Source organism: Pseudophryne corroboree, chromosome 8 (genome assembly GCF_028390025.1).
Source record: "Pseudophryne corroboree isolate aPseCor3 chromosome 8, aPseCor3.hap2, whole genome shotgun sequence".
NCBI classification, from domain to species: Eukaryota; Metazoa; Chordata; class Amphibia; order Anura; family Myobatrachidae; genus Pseudophryne; species Pseudophryne corroboree.
In genome coordinates this window covers 70763310-70786610 of record NC_086451.1, presented here as the reverse complement: position 1 = coordinate 70786610, position 23301 = coordinate 70763310, and the positions used below count along the sequence as shown (strand labels likewise).

The 23301-nt window shown below is 43.9% G+C and overlaps 1 protein-coding gene across 9 annotated transcripts in view; it reads left to right on the top strand.

Moving 5' to 3' along the window:
- Nucleotides 1-23301, top strand: part of GOLGA2 (golgin A2) — a 135737-nt gene that overhangs the window by 20333 nt on the left and 92103 nt on the right. For 4 of the 9 annotated variants that reach the window (XM_063936619.1, XM_063936617.1, XM_063936615.1 and 1 more), the window contains 4 exons: nucleotides 17301-17408; nucleotides 19467-19510; nucleotides 20541-20604; nucleotides 22429-22485. In XM_063936619.1, the coding sequence (XP_063792689.1) occupies nucleotides 17301-17408; nucleotides 19467-19510; nucleotides 20541-20604; nucleotides 22429-22485 (273 nt within the window). The remainder of the gene's footprint in view (nucleotides 1-17300; nucleotides 17409-19466; nucleotides 19511-20540; nucleotides 20605-22428; nucleotides 22486-23301) is intronic. The other 5 variants (XM_063936621.1, XM_063936623.1, XM_063936622.1 and 2 more) reach the window with 3 other exon arrangements.

The window sequence follows — 23301 nt, the reverse complement described above, 5'->3', positions numbered from 1 at the left end:
TCTGCTCTGTCACAGGGAATACAGACTCTTATAAAGGCTATTAGAGGTGGTCTGCAAATTCCTGAAAAGGTGTCAGAGGAGTGTGAGGAATCTTAATGTAAAAAAGAAGTCCTCAGTCACTTTTCCTGTGTCAAAGGAATTGTATACCCTGTTTGAAGAACCATGGGTAAATCCTGATAAGAAATTTCAAATCCCTAAAAGGTTACTCTCCTCTTTTCCTTTTCCTCCCGAGGATAGGAAAAAATGGGAAATTCCACCAATAATGGATTCATCTGTGTCCAGGTTGTCACCTGTCCCTGATGCAGCCTCCCTGAAGGACGCTGCTGATCGTAAGATTGAGACTACACTCAAATCCTTGTACACAGCGGCTGGGGTGGCTCAGATACCCACTATAGCATGTGCGTGGATTACTAAAGCCATTGCTAAATGGTCGGGTAATCTTATTAAAAGGTTAGATTCCTTATCTAGGTGGGAGATTGTGTTACTCCTGTAACACATACAGGACTCTGTGAACTTTATTGTGGAAGCCATAAAAGAAGTAGGTTTGCTTAATGCACGCACCACTGCTATGGCAGTGTCAGCACACAGGGGCTTGTGGTTACGCCAGTGGACTGCGGACGCGGACTCCAGGAAAGGCGTGGAAGGCCTACCCTTCACAGGAGAGGCCTTATTTGGAGATGAACTGGACAAATGGATCTCCAAAGCTACTGCGGGTAAGTCCACATATCTTTCTTCTGCAGCTCCCCAATGTCATTGTTCCTCTGAAGAAACGACCAGGTTGTTGTGGTCGAGAAACGCGTCTGGACCCAGGGACGCAATCCCTGTTATCCATTACACTTATTGGACCCACCAGTTACTACAGAGTGATTGAGCCGCCTACACCGGTTCTTCTGATACACGGAGACTACTGCACCACGGGAATATCACTACCCATCAGCGGTTACAGCACTCCCAATTGAGCGCCTGCACTGGTTCTCCTGCCACACTGAGACCGCGGCTGTGAGAGTCACTGACCGTGACGGATATTGAGGCGGACCAAAACCCCGACCTGAGCGGTCCGTGCTGATATTCAGGCTACGGTGGTAGCGCCTCCACAGGACACCTGGTGTTAACAGGTTCGCTAACCACCCGGAGCACAGACGGAGCTTTCCCACAGGTACATAGGTGGCACCACAAAAGGTAGCGGGAGTTGTGCACGACATTCCCCTAAAACGGGATCTAAAGCTGGCCAGCAATTGTGAACCACTTCATTCACTATAAAGTGCACAAAATCAGCCAAAGAACGGTAATTATTGCATGTCTGTGGAGACTGTTTCAACATTGATTTCTATGCACTCTTTTCAGGAGTATATCAATAAGCAAAATTTACTGCATAACTGTGATTGATATTACATGTCACAGTATCAAGTTGTATTATAACCGTTTATTCGATACATTTTGCTGGTTGTTCCAATATGAAGTGTGTTATGGATTTTTAAACACTATTGATTTTACACCAGAAAAAAACCTCAATATTAAATACATTTTATTTGTAGTAGTATCAAGATGGTTTTGCGCGCTATATTTTTTCTTTATCTTCTATCGTGTGTTTAGGGGTTTGCTAATACCCCTGTTTTGAGAGCAGCAAAATATTCTAATAGCAGTGGTTGTTATAAGGGCGCCTTAAAATTTCTCCTGCTTCAAAGCAGTCTATTGCACGCTGGATCAGGCTCACTATCCAGCATGCTTATTCCACGGCAGGCTTGCTGGTTCCAAAATCTGTACAGGCCCACTCTACTAGGTCGGTGGGTTCTTCTTCTTGGGCGGCTGCCCGGGGTGTCTCGGCTTTACAGCTCTGCCGAGCAGCTACTTGGTCAGGTTCGAACATGTTTGCAAAGTTTTACAAGTTCGATAATTTGGCCTCTGAGGACCTTCAGTTTGGTCAATCAGTTCAGCAGGAACCTCAGCACTCATCCACCCGGTTTGGGAGCTTCTGTACTTCCTCATGGTGCTAAATGAATCCCCAGTATCCTCTAGGACGTAAGAGAAAATAGGATTTTAATTACCTACCGGTAAATCTTTTTCTCGTAGTTCGTAGAGGATGCTGGGCGCCCACCCGGTGCTTCGTTCTTCCTGCACGGTTACTTGGTTAAGTATTGTTATTTGGTTCAGCTGTTGCTGTTCCTGTTGCAGGTTTGGTTAGCTTGGCTTTCCTCTTGTGTGTGCTGGTTCGTAATCTCACCACTATCCTTATCTATCCTTCCCTCATAGTATGTCCGTCTCCTCGGGCACAGTTTCCTAGACTGATGGGAGGGGCATAGAAGTAGGAGCCAGCCCACACTGCCAAATTCTTAAAGTGCCCATGGCTCCTAGTGGACCAGTCTATACCCCATGGTACTAAATGGATCCCAAGTATTCTCTATGGACTACGAGAAAAGGATTTACCGGTAGGTAATTAAAATCCTATTTTTGTATGCAAACCCGAATGTGTGCAAATACAATGTTTGGGGTTCTACACAGGCGCAAGATCCATTATGCGCATGTGCAGGATGGGTCTTGCAGTGACGCTCGCAGTCCCTTCGGCCGCAGCATGACAGACACGTTGTGGTGTTTGGGGGATGGCACCCGGCACTGATCTTCAGAATTGGGGGCGTGTCGGGTCCAGGGTCTTCTTCGTCTGACTGTGACTTCCTGGACCCAGGTGTCTGGATCTGACGGCCAGCCTGAGTAAGGTTCAGTTTATGCAGGCTTGACAGCTGCCTAAAGCCATCGGGTTGCAATGGTGATTCTATACTGCGTCCACAGATGCAGCACTTGGATCCTCCTTAATGCTAACAGGAGACGTCTATCTCCTACGGGTGCCACCTGCCGCATCAGAATTTAATTAGACTGAAATGGACAGCCGCTTCCTGGCAGCTATGCAGTTCCTTACAAACATGAATCAGGCCCTTACTGAGCCTGAACTGCTGCCTGTGTAAAGGATTACTTGTGGCTCCTGTGGTCTGTACTTTGCAGTCATTACACTTTTGTCAGTCGTCTCTTTTTGATCCTGCCATTTGCAGGGTTTCCAGCTCCGAATAGCACAGGCAGGATATAGGGCTTGCTTCAAAGCAAGCGTATCATTATCACTTTTGGTCAAACATGTGTCACAGCCATTCCTCTACAGTTACTGCACACACAAGGTTACTGACACTTAATAAATACACAAGGATCTCCGTGCAGTGCTGTAATGGGTTCCGCTGTACGGCAGCTGCCTCAATTATGTTGATTTTTTTTTTTTTTAAGGAGTGTGTGTCTTGTTTGACCATGTACAATAACCCTTGAAACAAACTCATGCCTAAATTACATTATATGCACGTTTATGTCATTTGATCTTTGAACTTCATGGGATTAAAAGCTGCAAATAATGCATTCATTCCATTTATAATGGTGCTTCTACACTGTCTGACAACTTGCAGTCGGTAAAGTGTCATTTTGACAAGCAATGATGTACCAGATCTGCCTGTCTGGTGAACGGCTGTCCGATTTCAGGGGTACACGTTCCCATTGATGCCAGCGAATACACGTTTCCCGTCGGATCCTAGATTTTTCTGACTGGCTCCTAATTCTAAGTGGCATTGTTTGGTGTTCCTCATAGTGAATGCTTGTTTTAAGATATGACGGCCGGAATGACATTTTCACTGAGTGCTTGGCTGTGCACGTCCCTAAGAATTCTGGTATCTCGTCCCTTCCTATGCACCTCTGGGAGGTGTGATATAAATTTGGGGACCGCAAAGGGCTAGTTTTCTGACTGCACTTCATGGACCTTGGTTGTAATTGAATCCTTCCTTACTTAAAATTAAGGAGAAACAACTGTTTATAAAAAGTATTTGTTGTCCATTTATAATATAATATACTATAGTATAGTTTTTTCCCAATGCAGAGAGTCAGAGAGGCTAAAGGAAGTTACAAGCTGATTTTTACAGGCGTCTCTCTCCTCCCATATTCCAACTGCTCCCTAACTTACCAAACAGGAAATTCTCGCAGGTAGAAGTGCCACTTACTGCAGCCAATTACTCTCTTACACTTTGAGGACTGTTTTCATTGTGTAAATGTCACCTTTTGTGTATAGAGGGGGATTCGTCCCTTTACTCTAAAAACAAATGTTGATGAACTACAATTCCCAGCATGATCTGCCACCTGTTCAGTAGCAGTTGAAGAGACACAGATTTCATTTATTCAAATTTGCATGTATAGATAGATAATGTAAATTCTTCTCACAATACCAAACAAAGCTTTGATTGTGATGACATTTTGTAGGTGCTGGGGGCCAGGTACCTCCACACTTCTGTTGCTGGGACACCTAAGGGTGCCTGCAGGGTTCACTGGTGTAAATGTTCCACATTTTATGCACCATGCCGCAGATTGTTCTTTCAAGCATCCGCAGCACAGTACAAGGTTTTGCCTTAGCTTTTAACCAACCTTATTAAATGCCCGTGTCTATAAGGTCTAGTATGTGACTAGTGACGGACTGAGGGAAGTGGTAAAGCCACAGGGGGACTAGAGGTGTAAGCGGTTTCTCTTGCTTTTATGAGTGTGGATGAGTTTATTAAACTTCTAAAATGACCATTATTTTCTATTTGGACAAAAGTACCACAGAACGCATTAATTTGGAATTTTTTGAATTGCCATGGTATTGAGATCAGAATACAGACAACGGCATCCCGGCGCTCAAGATCCCAGCAGCCTGACCCTAACCCTCCACGGTGGTGCCTAACCCTAAGTGCCCTTACCTCTCTGGAGTCCCGGCAGATGCTCTTTTGGGATTACGGTGGCGGTTTTCAAAGCAGTGTCGGGATATCATTGTCCAAAAGCCGGTATCCTGACCGCATCCTGTTTGAATTAACTGTACACTGCTGTAAATGCCAGACCATCTTATGGTTGCTTAGTTTTGAGAAGTACTGGAAAGAAAAGGATTGTCTCTTTGTTGGCGCACTTTCAAGAAAAAGGTAAATATATTTAAAATATAACTTTTAATTTCATATAATTAAAATGCCTGAGAGCGTGAAAAATCATGAGACAACAATCACAAACATTACATATAATAAAATATAATAACAACAGGTCCTGCTATGTGTCTTTATTGTATTTATATGACTTTATAGTTCCTAAGTGTGTGCAATAATAACTTAGAAGTAACCGCAACTTGTTGATTATTCTTATTAAAACCTTGTTGGTTAGGATGCCTTTATCAATTCAAATTATGAAAGGGTATAATGATATATCCAATGATTAAGAATTTGCGGCTAAATCTTTATTCCATATCCATACCTATGCACATATACATGGAACCAAAATGCATCTGTCCTACCCACAGTGACAGTGAACAATTGTTACAGCATGTGGTTTAACAGTTGTAACTCAATTATGGCTCCACTGTTTCTCTCTCGGGGGTTTTTTTCCCACCCCAAATCTGTGGTAATTATAACACAGTCCCAAAAATAATTATTAGCACGGAGGCTGCAGATTGCTCATAGGTCCTCTGTTGACCAGTCACATATATGCTGCTGTATTTATTGGTTATACAGAGTATCTTACAGAGGTATGTACGTGTCAGGGATACAACACCACCACATGAATTGTTGAGTGAATGTAAGCTGTCCGCAGTGTGTGTATAAACTCATTTATCCATCATGTGGCTGGAATGCTACGACAGTTATAACTGGTACTGGGGGTTTTCATACCCTTAAACAGGGATGAACTGTTATGCCCCTCTCTTGCATAATATAACATGCGGGAGACATTGGTAATAACTGTTATAAAATACACCTGCCCCACATGAGCTTCCGTTAAACACTCATATGTAAACTCCTATATTCATTTGCTGTGCAGAATAACCTGCAGAGGACATTTGCGCATCAGAGATATAGCTATATCACATGGATTTATATAGAGTAAATATAAGCCGTCTGTAGTGTACATTTATTACACAAAGTATCCACAGCCTGAGTACTGTGCTGGCTCCTCATTTGTGTCTCTCTCATGTAACTAATCTGTTGCTGTTTTGAAAATTGCAACAATCCATAACTCTTACGGTGTTGTTCTAAACATTGCAACAGTTACATCTGGAGCTGCAGGTTTACAATTCATTTGTTGTTAGAGCTGCAGATTCACAATTTCTTTATTATAGCTGAACTGTGTAACCGTTTCTGGCATATACTATCCTGCTGGAAATATTTGTATACACGTTAACAAGATGCAGTCCCACCACATGAGCTTTTTACTGGAAATAAACTGTGTTACTGTGTGTTTCTCTGACGTCCTAGTGGATGCTGGGAACTCCGTAAGGACCATGGGGGATAGCGGCTCTGCAGGAGACTGGGCACAAATAGAAAGCTTTAGTACTACCTGGTGTGCACTGGCTCCTCCCCCCATGACCCTCCTCCAAGCCTCAGTTAGATTTTTGTGCCCGAACGAGAAGGGTGCACACTAGGGGCTCTCCTGAGCTTCTTAGTGAAAGTTTTAGTTTAGGTTTTTTATTTTCAGTGAGACCTGCTGGCAACAGGCTCACTGCATCGAGGGACTAAGGGGAGAAGAAGCGAACTCACCTGCGTGCAGAGTGGATTGGGCTTCTTAGGCTACTGGACACCATTAGCTCCAGAGGGACCGATCACAGGCCCAGCCTTGGAGCTCGGTCCCAGAGCCGCGCCGCCGGCCCCCTTACAGAGCCAGATCCGGCAAATCGGCGGCAGAAGACATCCTGTCTTCCACAAGGTAACGCACAGCACTGCAGCTGTGCGCCATTGCTTCTCAGCACACTTCACACTCCGGTCACTGAGGGTGCAGGGCGCTAAGGGGGGGCGCCCTGAGCAGCAATAGAAACACCTTGGCTGGCTAAAAATACATCACATATAGCCCCTGGGCTATATGGATGAATTTTAACCCCTGCCAGATTTTCACAAAAAGCGGGAGAAAGGCCGCCGAGAAGGGGGCGGAGCCTATCTCCTCAGCACACAGGCGCCATTTTCCCTCACAGCTCCGCTGGAAGGACGTCTCCCTGACTCTCCCCTGCAGTCCTGCACTACAGAAACAGGGTAAAAAAAAGAGAGGGGGGCACTAATTGGCGGGTTATTAACAATACAGCAGCTATAAGGGAGAAACACTTATATAAGGTTGTCCCTATATCTGTATATAGCGCTCTGGTGTGTGCTGGCATACTCTCCCTCTGTCTCCCCAAAGGGCTAGTGGGGTCCTGTCCTCTATCAGAGCATTCCCTGTGTGTGCTGTGTGTCGGTACGTTTGTGTCGACATGTATGAGGAGGAAAATGATGTGGAGGCGGAGCAATTGCCTATAATAGAGATGTCACCCCCTAGGGAGTCGACACCTGAGTGGATGGCTTTATGGAAGGATTTACGTGACAGTGTCAGCTCCTTACAAAAGACAGTTGATGACATGAGACAGCCGACTAATCAGCTAGTCCCTGTCCAGGCGTCTCAGAAACCATCAGGGGCTCTAAAAAGGCCGTTACCTCAGGTGGTGGATACTGACGTCGACACGGATACTGACTCCAGTGTCGACGGTGAGGAGACAAACGTGACTTCCAGTAGGGCCACACGTTATATGATCACGGCAATGAGAGAGGTGTTAAACATTTCTGATACTGCAAGTACCACTAAAAAGGGTATTATGTGGGGTGTGAAAAAACTACCTGTAGTTTTTCCTGAATCAGACGAATTAAATGAGGTGTGTGATGAAGCGTGGGTTTCCCCCGATAAACTGATAATTTCTAAAAAGTTATTGGCATTATACCCTTTCCCGCCAGAGGTTAGGGCGCGTTGGGAAACACCCCCTAGAGTGGATAAAGCGCTCACACGCTTATCAAAACAAGTGGCGTTTCTGTCTCCTGATACGGCCGCCCTCAAGGAACCAGGTGACAGAAAACTGGAGAATATCCTAAAAAGTATATACACACATACTGGTGTTATACTGCGACCAGCAATCGCCTCAGCCTGGATGTGCAGCGCTGGGGTGGCTTGGCCGGATTCCCTGCCTGAAAATATTGATACCCTGGATAGGGACAGTATATTGTTGACCATAGAGCATTTAAAAGATGCATTTCTATATATGCGAGATGCACAGAGGGATATTTCCACTCTGGCATCAAGAGTGAGTGCGCTGTCAATTTCTGCCAGAAGAGGATTATGGACGCGACAGTGGTCAGGTGATGCGGACTCTAAACGGCATATGGAAATATTGCCTTATAAAGGGGAGGAGTTATTTGGGGTCGGTCCATCGGACCTGGTGGCCACGGCAACTGCTGGGAAATCCACATTTTTACCCCAGGTCGCCTCTCAACATAAAAAGACGCCGTCTTATCCTGCTCAGTCCTTTCGTCCCCATAAGGGCAAGCGGGCAAAAGGTTCCTCTTTTCTGCCCCGGGGCAGAGGAAGGGGAAAAAGACTGCAACAGACAGCCAATTCCCAGGAACAAAAGCCCTCCCCCGCTTCTGCCAAGTCCTCAGCATGACGCTGGGGCCTTACAAGCGGACTCAGGCACGGTGGGGGCCCGTCTCAAGAATTTCAGCGCGCAGTGGGCTCACTCGCAAGTGGACCCCTGGATCCTTCAAGTAGTATCTCAGGGGTACAAATTGGAGTTCGAGACGTCTCCCCCTCGCCGGTTCCTGAAGTCTGCTTTACCAACGTCTCCCTCCGACAGGGAGGCAGTATTGGAGGCAGTTCACAAGCTGTATTCCCAGCAGGTGATAATCAAGGTACCCCTCCTGCAACAAGGGAAGGGGTATTCAACGCTGTTTGTGGTACCGAAGCCGGACGGCTCGGTAAGACCTATTTTAAATCTGAAATCCTTGAACACTTACATACAAAGGTTCAAGTACAAGATGGAGTCACTCAGAGCAGTGATCGCGAACCTGGAAGAGGGGGACTTTATGGTGTCTCTGGACATCAAAGATGCCTACCTCCATGTCCCCATTTACCCTTCTCATCAAGGGTACCTCAGGTTTGTGGTACAAAACTGTCACTATCAGTTTCAGACGCTGCCGTTTGGATTATCCACGGCACCCCGTGTCTTTACCAAGGTAATGGCCGAAATGATTCTTCTTCGAAGAAAAGGCGTTTTAATTATCCCTTACTTGGACGATCTCCTGATAAGGGCAAGATCCAGAGAACAGTTAGTAGTCGGAGTAGCACTATCTCAGGTAGTGCTACGGCAGCACGGCTGGATTCTAAATATCCCCAAATCGCAGCTGATTCCGGCGACACGTCTTCTGTTCCTAGGGATGATTCTGGACACAGTCCAGAAAAAGGTGTTCCTTCCGGAGGAAAAAGCCAGGGAGTTATCCGACCTGGTCAGAAACCTCCTGAAACCAGGGCAAGTCTCAGTGCATCAATGCACAAGAGTCCTGGGAAAGATGGTAGCTTCCTACGAAGCGATTCCATTCGGCAGATTCCACGCAAGAACGTTCCAGTGGGATCTGCTGGACAAATGGTACGGATCGCATCTTCAGATGCATCAGCGGATAACCCTGTCCCCAAGGACAAGGGTGTCTCTTCTGTGGTGGTTGCAGAGTGCTCATCTTCTAGAGGGCCGCAGATTCGGCATTCAGGACTGGGTCCTGGTGACCACGGATGCCAGCCTGAGAGGCTGGGGAGCAGTCACGCAAGGAAAAAATTTCCAGGGCTTGTGGTCAAGCCTGGAGACATCACTTCACATAAATATCCTGGAGCTAAGGGCCATCTACAATGCTCTAAGCCTAGCACGACCTCTGCTTCAAGGTCAGCCGGTGCTGATTCAGTCAGACAACATCACGGCAGTCGCCCACGTAAACAGACAGGGCGGCACAAGAAGCAGGAGGGCAATGGCAGAAGTTGCAAGGATTCTTCGCTGGGCGGAAAATCATGTGATAGCACTGTCAGCAGTGTTCATTCCGGGAGTGGACAACTGGGAAGCAGACTTCCTCAGCAGGCACGACCTCCACCCGGGAGAGTGGGGACTTCACCCAGAAGTCTTCCACATGATTGTGAACCGTTGGGAAAAACCAAAGGTGGACATGATGGCGTCCCGCCTCAACAAAAAACTAGACAGGTATTGCGCCAGGTCACGGGACCCTCAGGCAATAGCTGTGGACGCTCTGGTAACACCATGGGTGTACCAGTCAGTGTATGTGTTCCCTCCTCTGCCTCTCATACCCAAGGTACTGAGAATCATAAGAAGGAGAGGAGTAAGGACTATACTCGTGGCTCCGGATTGGCCAAGAAGGACTTGGTACCCGGAACTTCAAGAGATGCTCACGGAGGACCCGTGGCCTCTACCTCTACGAAGGGACCTGCTCCAGCAGGGACCCTGTCTGTTTCAAGACTTAACGCGGCTGCGTTTGACGGCATGGCGGTTGAACGCCGGATCCTGAAGGAAAAAGGCATTCCGGATGAAGTCATCCCTACCCTGATCAAAGCCAGGAAGGATGTAACCGTGCAGCATTATCACCGTATTTGGCGTAAATATGTTGCGTGGTGCGAGGCCAGGAAGGCCCCTACAGAGGAATTTCAACTGGGTCGGTTCCTGCATTTCCTGCAAACAGGACTGTCTATGGGCCTAAAATTAGGGTCCATTAAGGTTCAAATTTCGGCCCTGTCGATCTTCTTCCAAAAAGAACTGGCTTCAGTTCCTGAAGTTCAGACGTTTGTCAAAGGGGTGCTGCATATACAGCCTCCTTTTGTGCCTCCAGTGGCACCTTGGGATCTCAATGTGGTTTTGGGGTTCCTAAAATCACATTGGTTTGAACCACTCACCACTGTGGACTTAAAATATCTCACATGGAAAGTGGTAATGCTGTTGGCCCTGGCGTCAGCCAGGCGCGTGTCAGAATTGGCGGCTTTATCCTATAAAAGCCCTTACCTAATTTTTCATACGGATAGGGCAGAATTGAGGACTCGTCCTCAATTTCTCCCTAAGGTGGTTTCAGCGTTTCACCTGAACCAGCCTATTGTGGTACCTGCGGCTACTAGGGACTTGGAGGACTCCAAGTTGCTGGACGTAGTCAGGGCCCTGAAAATATGTTTCCAGGACGGCTGGAGTCAGAAAATCTGACTCGCTGTTTATCCTGTATGCACCCAACAAGCTGGGTGCTCCTGCTTCTAAGCAGACTATTGCTCGTTGGATTTGTAGTACAATTCAGCTTGCTCATTCTGTGGCAGGCCTGCCACAGCCTAAATCTGTAAAAGCCCATTCCACAAGGAAAGTGGGCTCATCTTGGGCGGCTGCAATACTTGTACATAGTTATTGTTAACTAAATCGGGCTATTGTAGTGAGCCATCTTTTCTAGAGGCTCCTCTGTTATCATACTGTTAACTGGGTTCAGATCACAAGTTATACGGTGTGATTGGTGTGGCTGGTATGAGTCTTACCCGGGATTCAAAATCCTTCCTTATTGTGTACGCTCGTCCGGGCACAGTATCCTAACTGAGGCTTGGAGGAGGGTCATGGGGGGAGGAGCCAGTGCACACCAGGTAGTACTAAAGCTTTCTATTTGTGCCCAGTCTCCTGCAGAGCCGCTATCCCCCATGGTCCTTACGGAGTTCCCAGCATCCACTACGGACTACGAGAAATAGAATTATCGGTAAGTAAATTCTTATTTTTTGTTGCACAGAATTACCATAACCTACATTGGGCTATATCGATATATTAAGCTGATTTAAATTACCAGCATATATTCATATATGAGCTATCACTGTGTGTATCTATTGCACTTATTTTCCCATATCAACACTGAGCTACAACTGTATGCTGGACTGGTTTGGTTTGGTCAGGCATGCTTATATTGGTATATTAAGATTCTAATTCTACCTCATATTAAGCATCAGGTCCCGCTGTTAAACACATTTTAATTATTAAATTCTATTTACTATGATAAACACCGGTCCTGTCTCCTTCCCTGACTACCAATATATTGTGCTGATTTAAATTACCAGCATATATTCTTATGTGAGCTATCACTGTGTGTGTCTATTGCACTGGTTTTCACCATACCAACACTGAGCTACATCTGCATGCTGGACTGGTTTGGTTCAGTCAGGTGTGCTTGTACTGATATATTGAGATTCTAATTCTACCTCCTAGTAAGCATTAGGTCCCGCTGCTAAGCAAATTTTGATTATTAAATTCTTTTCATCATGATAAGCACCGGTCCTATCCCCTTCCCTAACTACAAACACGTTCCATGAATTGTACATAGTATTTAGGACTACATGAATAAGCTAAGCATTGCACATACAATCATTTCTTAATGCGGACACATAAGCAGGTGAGCTGGCGTGCTAACGCCGCTCTGAAACGCCCACGTGCACGTTTCACTTTAGCTTCGCCCTGACGAAGCTAAAGTGAAACGTGCACGTGTGCGTTTCAGTGCGGCGTTAGCACGCCAGCTCACCTGCTTATGTGTCCGCATTAAGAAATGATTGTATGTGCAATGCTTAGCTTATTCATGTAGTCCTAAATACTATGTACAATTCATGGAATGTGTTTGTAGTTAGGGAAGGGGATAGGACCGGTGCTTATCATGATGAAAAGAATTTAATAATCAAAATTTGCTTAGCAGCGGGACCTAATGCTTACTATGAGGTAGAATTAGAATCTTAATATATCAGTACAAGCACACCTGACTGAACCAAACCAGTCCAGCATGCAGATGTAGCTCAGTGTTGGTATGGTGAAAACCAGTGCAATAGACACACACAGTGATAGCTCTGGTATGGTGAAAACCAGTGCAATAGACACACACAGTGATAGCTCACATAAGAATATATGCTGGTAATTTAAATCAGCACAATATATTGGTAGTCAGGGAAGGAGACAGGACCGGTGTTTATCATAGTAAATAGAATTTAATAATTAAAATGTGTTTAACAGCGGGACCTGATGCTTAATATTAGGTAGAATTAGAATCTTAATATACCAATATAAGCATGCCTGACCAAACCAAACCAGTCCAGCATACAGTTGTAGCTCAGTGTTGATATGGGAAAATAAGTGCAATAGATACACACAGTGATAGCTCATATATGAATATATGCTGGTAATTTAAATCAGCTCAATATATCGATATAGCCCAATGTAGGTTATGGTAATTATGTGCAACAAACACACAGTAACACAGTTTATTTCCAGTAAAAAGCTCCATGTGGTGGGACTGCATCTTGTTAAAGTGTATACAAATATTTCCAGCAGGATAGTATATGCCAGAAACGGTTACACAGTTCAGCTATAATAAAGAAATTGTGAATCTGCAGCTCTAACAACAAATGAATTGTAAACCTGCAGCTCCAGATGTAACTGTTGCAATGTTTAGAACAACACCGTAAGAGTTATGGATTGTTGCAATTTTCAAAACAGCAACAGATTAGTTACATGAGAGAGACACAAATGAGGAGCCAGCACAGTACTCAGGCTGTGGATACTTTGTGTAATAAATGTACACTACAGACGGCTTATATTTACTCTATATAAATCCATGTGATATAGCTATATCTCTGATGCGCAAATGTCCTCTGCAGGTTATTCTGCACAGCAAATGAATATAGGAGTTTACATATGAGTGTTTAACGGAAGCTCATGTGGGGCAGGTGTATTTTATAACAGTTATTACCAATGTCTCCCGCATGTTATATTATGCAAGAGAGGGGCATAACAGTTCATCCCTGTTTAAGGGTATGAAAACCCCCAGTACCAGTTATAACTGTCGTAGCATTCCAGCCACATGATGGATAAATGAGTTTATACACACACTGCGGACAGCTTACATTCACTCAACAATTCATGTGGTGGTGTTGTATCCCTGACACGTACATACCTCTGTAAGATACTCTGTATAACCAATAAATACAGCAGCATATATGTGACTGGTCAACAGAGGACCTATGAGCAATCTGCAGCCTCAGTGCTAATAATTATTTTTGGGACTGTGTTATAATTACCACAGATTTGGGGTGGGAAACCCCCCCCCCCCCGAGAGAGAAACAGTGGAGCCATAATTGAGTTACAACTGTTAAACCACATACTGTCACTGTGGGTAGGACAGATGCATTTTGGTTCCACGTATATGTGCATAGGTATGGATATGGAATAAAGATTTAGCCGCAAATTCTTAATCATCATTGGATATATCATTATACCCTTTCATAATTTGAATTGATAAAGGCATCCTAACCAACAAGGGTTTAATAAGAATAATCAACAAGTTGCGGTTACTTCTAAGTTATTATTGCACACACTTAGGAACTATAAAGTCATATAAATACAATAAAGACACATAGCAGGACCTGTTGTTATTATATTTTATTATATGTAATGTTTGTGATTGTTGTCTCATGATTTTTCACGCTCTCAGGCATTTTAATTATATGAAATTAAAAGTTATATTTTAAATATATTTACCTTTTTCTTGAAAGTGCGCCAACAAAGAGACAATCCTTTTCTTTCCAGTACTTCTCTTCCAATTTATTGTCTATGGCGGCACCCCCACATAATACCATGAATTGGCTCAAAATAATATGAAAATTGGGGTATTTTGTTAGTTCATCATAAAGTGTTAATAACCTGATATAAGTCCAGTGCAGAGGCTCTACATCCTTTCCCCTTACCTTGAATCTATTATGGTTGCTTAGTTTTACATTCTGCAGATACTCCCTATTATGTACACTGCATGGGCCTTCTCTAATGGACAATATTTTCAGCTTGTGCGTTACCGCATTAGAAGCTCTTTGTAGCCTCTACTACGGCTACCATACAGCAATTCTAATTGGCAGAGAGAGACACAGAAGGCTTGCTATGAAATATTGCAGGCATTCTCTACTGGTTCAGATATCCTGTCAAAGTATTGGTTATCGCTGTCCCATAAAGTCTAGTTCTCTGCTCACATGATTCAGTTTGTTTTTGATCATGTGATCCATTGTTTCTTTCATGCTCAACTCTCTCACTGTCAGGCCCAGATTTATCAAGCCTTGGAGAATGATAAATTGCACAGTGATAAAGTACCAACTAATCAGTTTCTAACTGTCATTTTCCAAACACAGCCTGTAACATGGTAGTTAGGAGCTGATTGGCTGGTTCTTTATCACCGTACCATTTATCTCCCTCCAAGGCTTGATAATTCTGGGCCTTAGTCTGGCAATCTATGGGCTCGTTTCAGTTGATCGCAAATTGATTAGCGCTGAGAAGGAGGTCCTGGCGCTGTTCAATTCGGCGTGCTATTTAGTCCAACTAGTGGCTGTCTGCTTGCGGAGGGGTGCGAGCAGAGATCTGACAAAACTAATGCCGTATCGCTTATGTTGGAGAATGCTTTTCTTGCGGCTAAACACACTGATTAAGGAGCGAGTACAGGCATTTTCTGACAAAGCAATTGAATAGCGTCGGGACCTCCCACCTGTAGAAGAGGATTGGTAGCTGAGGTGACCTGGAAGATCCCGGTCCATTTACTAGTATCTTATATAATGGCTGCCAATGGATGTTAAAATTAGACATTGCATGGTGGGTAGTAGAGCAAATTGATTTACTTTATTCTTGGATATAGGGGGTAATTCTGAGTTGATCGCAGCAGGATTTTTGTTATCAGTTGGGCAAACCATGTGCACTGCAGGGGAGGCAGATATAACATGTGCAGAGAGAGTTAGATTTGGGTGGGTTATTTTGTTTCTGTGCAGGGTAAATACTGGCTGCTTTATTTTACACTGCAATTTAGATTGCAGATTGAACACCGCACCCAAATCTAACTCTCTCTGCACGTTATATCTGCCCCCCCCCCCTGCAGTGCACATGGTTTTGCCCAACTGCTAACAAAGATCCTGCTGTGATCAACTCAGAATTACCCCCATAATTAATGACAAACATTCTGATAAGCATCGACCAGGACAGTAAGTAATGCAGCTAAGCCAGTGGTTTCCAAACTTTTTTGAATCACTGCGCCCTAGAATATCAGAATTTTTTTCACGGCACCCCTAGGCCAAAAATTTCTTATTGAGAAATTTAGAAAGAAATATTACATTAAGTAGATCGCGTTTATATGTCATCCTTGGGATCAGTTGTGTGGTGAGGGAAAAGATTTGCTTCTGTTTGGCCACATATTTTATGACTGGCAGCCACCAGCACTGGTTTTGCCTATTATATTGACCATGAATAATTTGAATTGGTCCTGGACCACCAACCCAGGGCACCCCTGCAAGTGTCCCGAGGCACCCCAGGGAGCCATGGCACACAGTTTGGGAAGCTCTGCGCTAAGCATCGCCCAGGGGAGTAAGTAATGTAGCTAAGCATCGCTCAGGGCGGTAAGTAATGTAGCTAAGCATCGCCCAGGGCAGTAAGTACTGTGGCTAAGCATCGCCCAGGGCGGTAAGTAATGTAGCTAAGCATCGCCCAGGGCGGTAAGTAATGTAGCTAAGCATCGCCCAGGGTAGTAAGTAATGTAGCTAAGCATCGCCCAGGGCAGTAAGTAATGTAGCTAAGCATCGCCCAGGGCAGTAAGTAATGTAGCTAAGCATCGCCCAGGGCAGTAAGTGATGCAGCTAAGCATCGCCCAGGGCAGTAAGTACTGTAGCTAAGCATCGCCCAGGGCAGTAAGTGATGTAGCTAAGCATCGCCCAGGGCAGTAAGTACTGTAGCTAAGCATCGCCCAGGGCAGTAAGTACTGTAGCTAAGCATCGCCCAGAGCGGTAAGTAATGTCGCTAAGCATCGCCCAGGGCAGTAAGTAATGTAGCTAAGCATCGCCCAGGGCAGATTTGCCACATACCATACACATGGATGATATGGCAAGGGATCATTCTTACATGGAGTTTAATTGAAGTGTTTTCATTACATTTGTTCATAGGGGTCGATTCAATTCGGCAACTTATGAATAGCGCCGGGAATTAGCTCCCGCCGCTATTCAATTCAGCTCCAGTTAAGTCGGCGATGGCCCGTTCTCGCCGACTAAACAGGTTGAATTGTCGGGAGAACGGGCATTCTCCGACTTAACTCCCCGGCGCGAGGCAGCACTTTTGTCGGGTTTCTTCTCTCATCCCCCGGGGATGAGAGAAGAATTCCCGACAATTGCGGGTAACTAGCAGCTGAATTGAATAGCGTCGGGAGCTAATTCCCGGCGCTATTCATAAATTGCTGAATTGAATCGACCCCATAGTTTGTTCTGAAATCATGATTTGTGCTTTATAATTGTGTGGATGCAATTTTATTTTTTCTTTTTTTCTTTGTTAAACGTTGGCTAATCCCAGAATTTCCAGCATTGTGCCCTTGTGCTCTGGCATTCCATGTGTTACTAATCCCTGTTGTGTGCTCTAACAGGTGCTCTTGGAGCAAGATGTTGTTCATGATGCTGAAATCTTAACAGAGGACGTCTCCGATAATTCTAAAACCCCAACAGAAATGTCCTATGATAACCCACTGTCCGAGGTGTGACCGCCGCACGCTGCACTCTCTTCTAAACTGTCTCCTTGTTAACACAACCTAGGCTCGGATTCTAGATTGGAGCCATATAGAGAAAAAATAAATCCAATTTTCAGCACTGGGAACACTATTGACACTTTGAAAGGGGCTAAAAACACAAATACAGATGATTCTTTTTTACTGGCATGTTTATCACAAACTACAAAAGATCATTCAAATAGCTTTTTTCACTATGGCCAAAACAGAGCTGATCTGGGTCAAACAGTTCAAATAGTAGAGCATAGTATGTCAGTAATTTTGCCAAGCCTTGTGATCCTGACATTCACTATGGTGCCAGTGTCCCCTCTTTAGTTAATTAAAAACACTGGAGGAGGGCTACCCTTGGCAGACGTTTCTGACCAGTTATGGTGCTTGTCCCCTCTGTTCTAATTGTACATAGCGATCCTTTAGTGTTTGGTGAGTGTGGTTAAGGAATTAGTTACACATTTTAAATGTTTTTAATACCCTTTTTAACATAGGCTATATCTTTGTTTTCTCTCTTTGATGTACAGATATGTCCTCATACATCCAGCCTCAGTACACCATGCAGCGCGAGATGCCTGGCGTGAGTGATCCACCACGTCCTGTGTAACTCCACAAGTGTTGGGCATCTGTTTTTTTCAGCCAAAAAATGCACGAGGAGACTGTGCTGATTAAATGTGATATAGGATACGTGTATATTGTGTGTGACGGAGTCTGTATACAGGGCAGAACAGAACTTGTATTGGAAAAAAGCTTCCACTGCTACATTGTAGCATGTCATGTACAGTTTCAGAGACTCGGTCGCACACAGATATACAAGTCAATCGGCACAGTCTCCTCGTGCGTCCTAGTCCTTTTTGGCAAAAAATAAATAAAAATGCTTGACTCTAGAACAGCCCTGGCCAACCTGTGGCTCTCCAGCTGTTGTGAAACTACAAGTCCCAGAATGCCCTGTCAAAGTTTGGTTTTTAGGGAATGCTAAAACTCTGTCAGGGCATACTGGAATGTGTGAGCTACAGGTTGGCCAGGCCTGCTCTAGAAGATTCTCTCACGACCTAGTATGCCAAGAGGTGCTGTTTGGCGTGACTGCAGCACAGATGTATAAGGACACATCTGTATCTTGCTACTTTGAGAACACTCACCAGACAAATATAAATAGTTCTAATCAAGTAGAGAAGTTCCACCAGCAATTAATACATAATTAAAACAAAAATAAATTATATATATATATAATATATATTTATTTATTTATTTATTTGATTAACAAACTCCGGTACTATTAGTTTTTAAAAAAAAAAAGGGAGGAAAAAGTCTGTGCATTAAAATCAGACACTTTTTTGTCCTCATTCCCCCTTTAAAGTAACATTTAGAGATCACACTGGCTAATTTCCGAAATCACTGATGAGGAGTGCCGATACTTAGTAGATTCATGCAGGTAATTTGTATCCAGCGGTAATTAACCATATTAAGAGGGAGAGCGCTTATAGGAAGTCACTATACAGGAAGGGTTAGAGCTCACAGACCAGTGCTCATAAGGGTATGCAGTCAATGCTATGTCGCCAGTCATAATCTCGACACCAGAATGAAGAGTGTTATGATGTTGGCATGGTTAAAATGTCGACATCTGCAAAATATCATTCTATAAAAATATAATCATTATGTTTAGAATATAAATGTTAGTGGTTATATTGCTTGTGGACATGGTGAACGTTGTCAAAATATACTGAACCCACCATAAATATTTCACAAACCAATAGGTGGAGAAACATATGTAGCACAGCTACTATAAGTCATAAAAAAATCTCTTCAGAGTTAGTGCATAGGATTACGAAGCTGTGTTTGCATGAAGTACATGGTAGTTTACTCTCATGTCTCCTGTTTCATGTTTCGGTGTTGGTGAACCTGCAGACGCTAGCATGCTGCTGTGGCTGTATCCTGGCTGTGGCTAGAGGATTTGGTGCCCTATTTTCTATTGCTTTTTCATCCTGTCGCTGCTCCGGCCATCCTTCTGATAGTAATACTCCCTGTTTTCTTGTTCCCCAGCAGAACGACTGTGATGATATGAAGCTGCCTACAGATGGGAACAGGTGAGCTGATTGCTACAGATGGGTGATGTACGTGACCGTGTTACTACTGCTTCTTGGACTACCTGCTTTTACAGAGAGTACCTTCTGACAACATTGCCTTCCATGCAGGCATTACTGAGAGAAATCAATGTTGCCTGAGGGTGGAGTAATTGGCTCGTCGGCTGCTCACAGAACTTTATTTCAGTTGTCCTTGAAAGAATTTTAGTGGTAACTCGACCTCCGTGCAACTTTCCCTATGGTTTTCCTAGAATATTCCCTTACTCTGATAATGCCTCTCAAGTTACCCACACATGGACCCGATCACACGTATTCGGCCAAATCTAGGACCCTGTTATAGTGACTACGTGACAAGTCACCATCCCACTGTATTCTCCTCTTCCCTAGCATCTGATAATTATACTGCTGGCCAGTGCTTTGGGATGCAGACAGGCCTAAAATTGAATAATTTCCTATTTCATTGAGTGTGTGTATAAGGGCTACATGAACTAATCTACATGGTAGGCAGGGTATCTGGGTGGAGTTCCCTCAATATGGGCTGCCGTATAAGAACATTTTCTATTCCGCTCCAGGTTGGATTGACTTTTGGCTAATAGTCGATTGTTGTTCTGTTCGGGCACGATCATCTGCCGGCGCTTCAGCTTGTACCCCCCGGGGGCGGCGAGCTGAAATGAGCGAAAAGTTACCCTTTTATGCGCTCAAATGGGACTAATTTTGCGTTGCGTCCATTAGTTTGATTGTGTTTACCCAACACTTACAGGCGTGATATGCATGTTTAGAAAGAGCAATTTAATATCACCCCGCGATCTCCTGTCACTGGAGATCAGACGTGATATAACAATTGAATATCGCCCAGAATGTTCTCAAGGTTTAGGCAATATTTTTAGGTACCTTACAGGTCCTCTGTACAATGGAGGTCCCTAACATTGACAACCCTGCTATACACAAGATCCGGGTTCCTCAAATCATCTGATTATCATGTCCGTTCCAATGTAATACATTTCTCTGTGTAACGTATCACTTTTTCTTCCAGGTTTGTCTCCTCAACGGACAGTCTACGACAGCTCTCTGAACAACTGAATGGGCTGGTGTCACAGGTAGGTGCCCTCATATATCTGTCAAGTTAGCCTCTAATGGTTTTTTATTATGAAAACTGGTTATTTGTGAATGCAGTGACTATATCCAGGTATAAGACATTGTGACAAATTTTTCAAAATACTAAATTTATCCAATGTAATGTAGTTAAAAGAGCGACTATGACATTGTTGACATTCATAATGGCGATAACGCAGGTATGATGTCGACATTGTCAAAAGGTCATCATGGACTAATCTAGGCATGTTTACTCTGAAAAAGGAGATTAAGAGGGGACATGATTAACATTTACAAATATATAAGTGGTTAATACACAGAGCTTGCGGGGGATTTGTTCTTGGTAAGATCAACACAGAGGACACGTGGACATCCGCTTGGATTAGAGGAGAGGAGATTTTGCGCACAGAGACAAAACGGTTTGTTCAAAGTAAGGACAATACGTGTTTGGAATTCCCTTCCTAAGAGAGTAGTAATGGCAGACTAGGTAATTTACTTTTTAAGAATGGGCTAGATAAATTCCTAATGGATAAGGATATACAGGGTTATGGTGGGTAGATCATGCACTATAGTTAAAAAAAAAAAAAAAAAGAAAAAAAAAAAAAGAAGAAGAAGAAACACAACGGCCAACATTCACAACAGATAAAATTAGTCCTAAAAATAATACAGTGTAGGAGACCACTAATAGGCTGAACTCGATGGACAAATTGTATTTTTTTTCAACCTCAGGAACTATGTTACTATGACTGTCAACATTCTCACAGTGTTGATCGGTGAAATGTCAACCTTAGGCTGCGACGGGAGGTTAGGGAAAAGTTACGGTGGTGGTGTGTGTGTGTGTGTGTGTGTGTGTGTGTGTGTCTGGAGGAGTTGGGCACTAGGGGGAGGGTTGGGGGTAGAGTTCAGGAATAGGGAAGAAATACTCACTGGAACCCTAAAGGATTGGAGGTCTGACCTGGAAGTCAGTCACGACCATTGGGACCAGGAAGATGCTGCTGCAGCTGTTGAGAGCAGGTAATGGCCATCAGAGATGATATGACAACATTCTAATATGTCGAGACTTCATCAAGGTCTACGTGATGAATGTTGACATAACATACCCAACCCCATCCAGGAGCTGTGCATATTTTCTGTATTGCATGAACGGTGGGTAAGGTTGAATGCTTCCTGAGAAATTATTTTTTAAACACTCCATATTCCCTTTTGGAATTCCTAGTGAATTTCTGAGTCTATGGTAGTGAGAGTGGGGCAGATGTATTAACCTGGAGACGTCATAAGGAAGTGATAAATCAGTGATAAATGCAAGGTGATAAAGGCACCAGCCAATCAGCTCCAATATTTAAATTAACAGTTAGGATCTGATTGGCTGGTGCCTTTATCACCTTACACTTATCACTGGTTTATCACTCCCTTATGCCATCTCCAGGTTAATACATCTGCCCCATTTTTTGAATTGTTAAAGCTGTGCAGCAGTGATCAGGTCTGCAATGTATCGGCTGCTGGGGATTGAAGTAGAGGACTATGACCCTTTTCCACCGTGGACTCGGGAAGTTCCCGTGTCTATAACCTGGCAAATTCCCGGGTCCTAAGCCAGACCCGGATAATGAGCAGGATTGGGGATCCGGGTCAGACTTGGCTCAAACCCTTTTCCACTGCCAAAAATCACGGCTTGATGCATATTCACATGCAAAAGCCCGGGATTGTTAGGTCAGTGGAAAATGGGTAATAGTCTGCGTCGTTCTCCAGTTGTGTGTAGTGATACAGAATGTAAAATGCTTTGGGACTGATGATGTTCTGCTGACCATCTCATCTAACCTGTTTCCATTCAGACAAATTCTTATGTCAATGGGGAAAACCTCATCTCCTCCAGTAGTCCGGAAGTGGAGGTGAGTGTCCTATTAGCTTTACCTTACAGTAAGACATAAAAATATAGACTGTTCCCAGTATGTTGAGCATATACAATATGTGTGGACACTTTCATAGACTATCTAATGTCTCTTATGGTGGTAAATGTTACCATGTACTTCCTGTGATGTGTTTTCCCATGGACAGTGTACCCAGCAATGTGTGTACAGTAGATTGTTAAATGCACGGTGTAATCATCTCTGGACAGTAAAAAGAATGTCACGGCTTGGATAATTAGTGTGTTTTTGTGTTCTGCCCTTGTGCAAAAGTGCCTGAAAGTGGCATGCACTGCACCGATGTGAGAACATGTGTAGTGCAGGATGGAGCAACCTCCCCATAGTTGCATTCAGTGGGGCTGATTTTGAGTTGTGAGCAAGGCAAAGAAAACAAGTAACTTTGTCCCTGGAACAAACCATGTTGCAATGCCAGGGGCTGCACATACATTTACTGCAACATGGTTCTGCCAAGGTACAAAGTTACTGGTGGGTCATTCCATGGTAACAAACGTTACATTTTGAAATATATTTAATGTGAAATATAATTTTTTGAGCATGTGTTTTGAATATGTTGTGCAAAGTAAATGTTTGTGTGGTACATGATATGCTTTAATTTTGATGCAAAGCTTGTCATGAAAACTGGTAACAAACGTTACATAAAAACCATTTTCATGGAATGACCCATGAGTTTTTTTTTTTTTTTTTTTTTTTTTTTTGGTCTCCACTCAAAATCAGAACCAAACGTGTTCTGTTCTTTTTCTATGACCTCTTACCTGAGCATAACATATATATTTTTTTTTT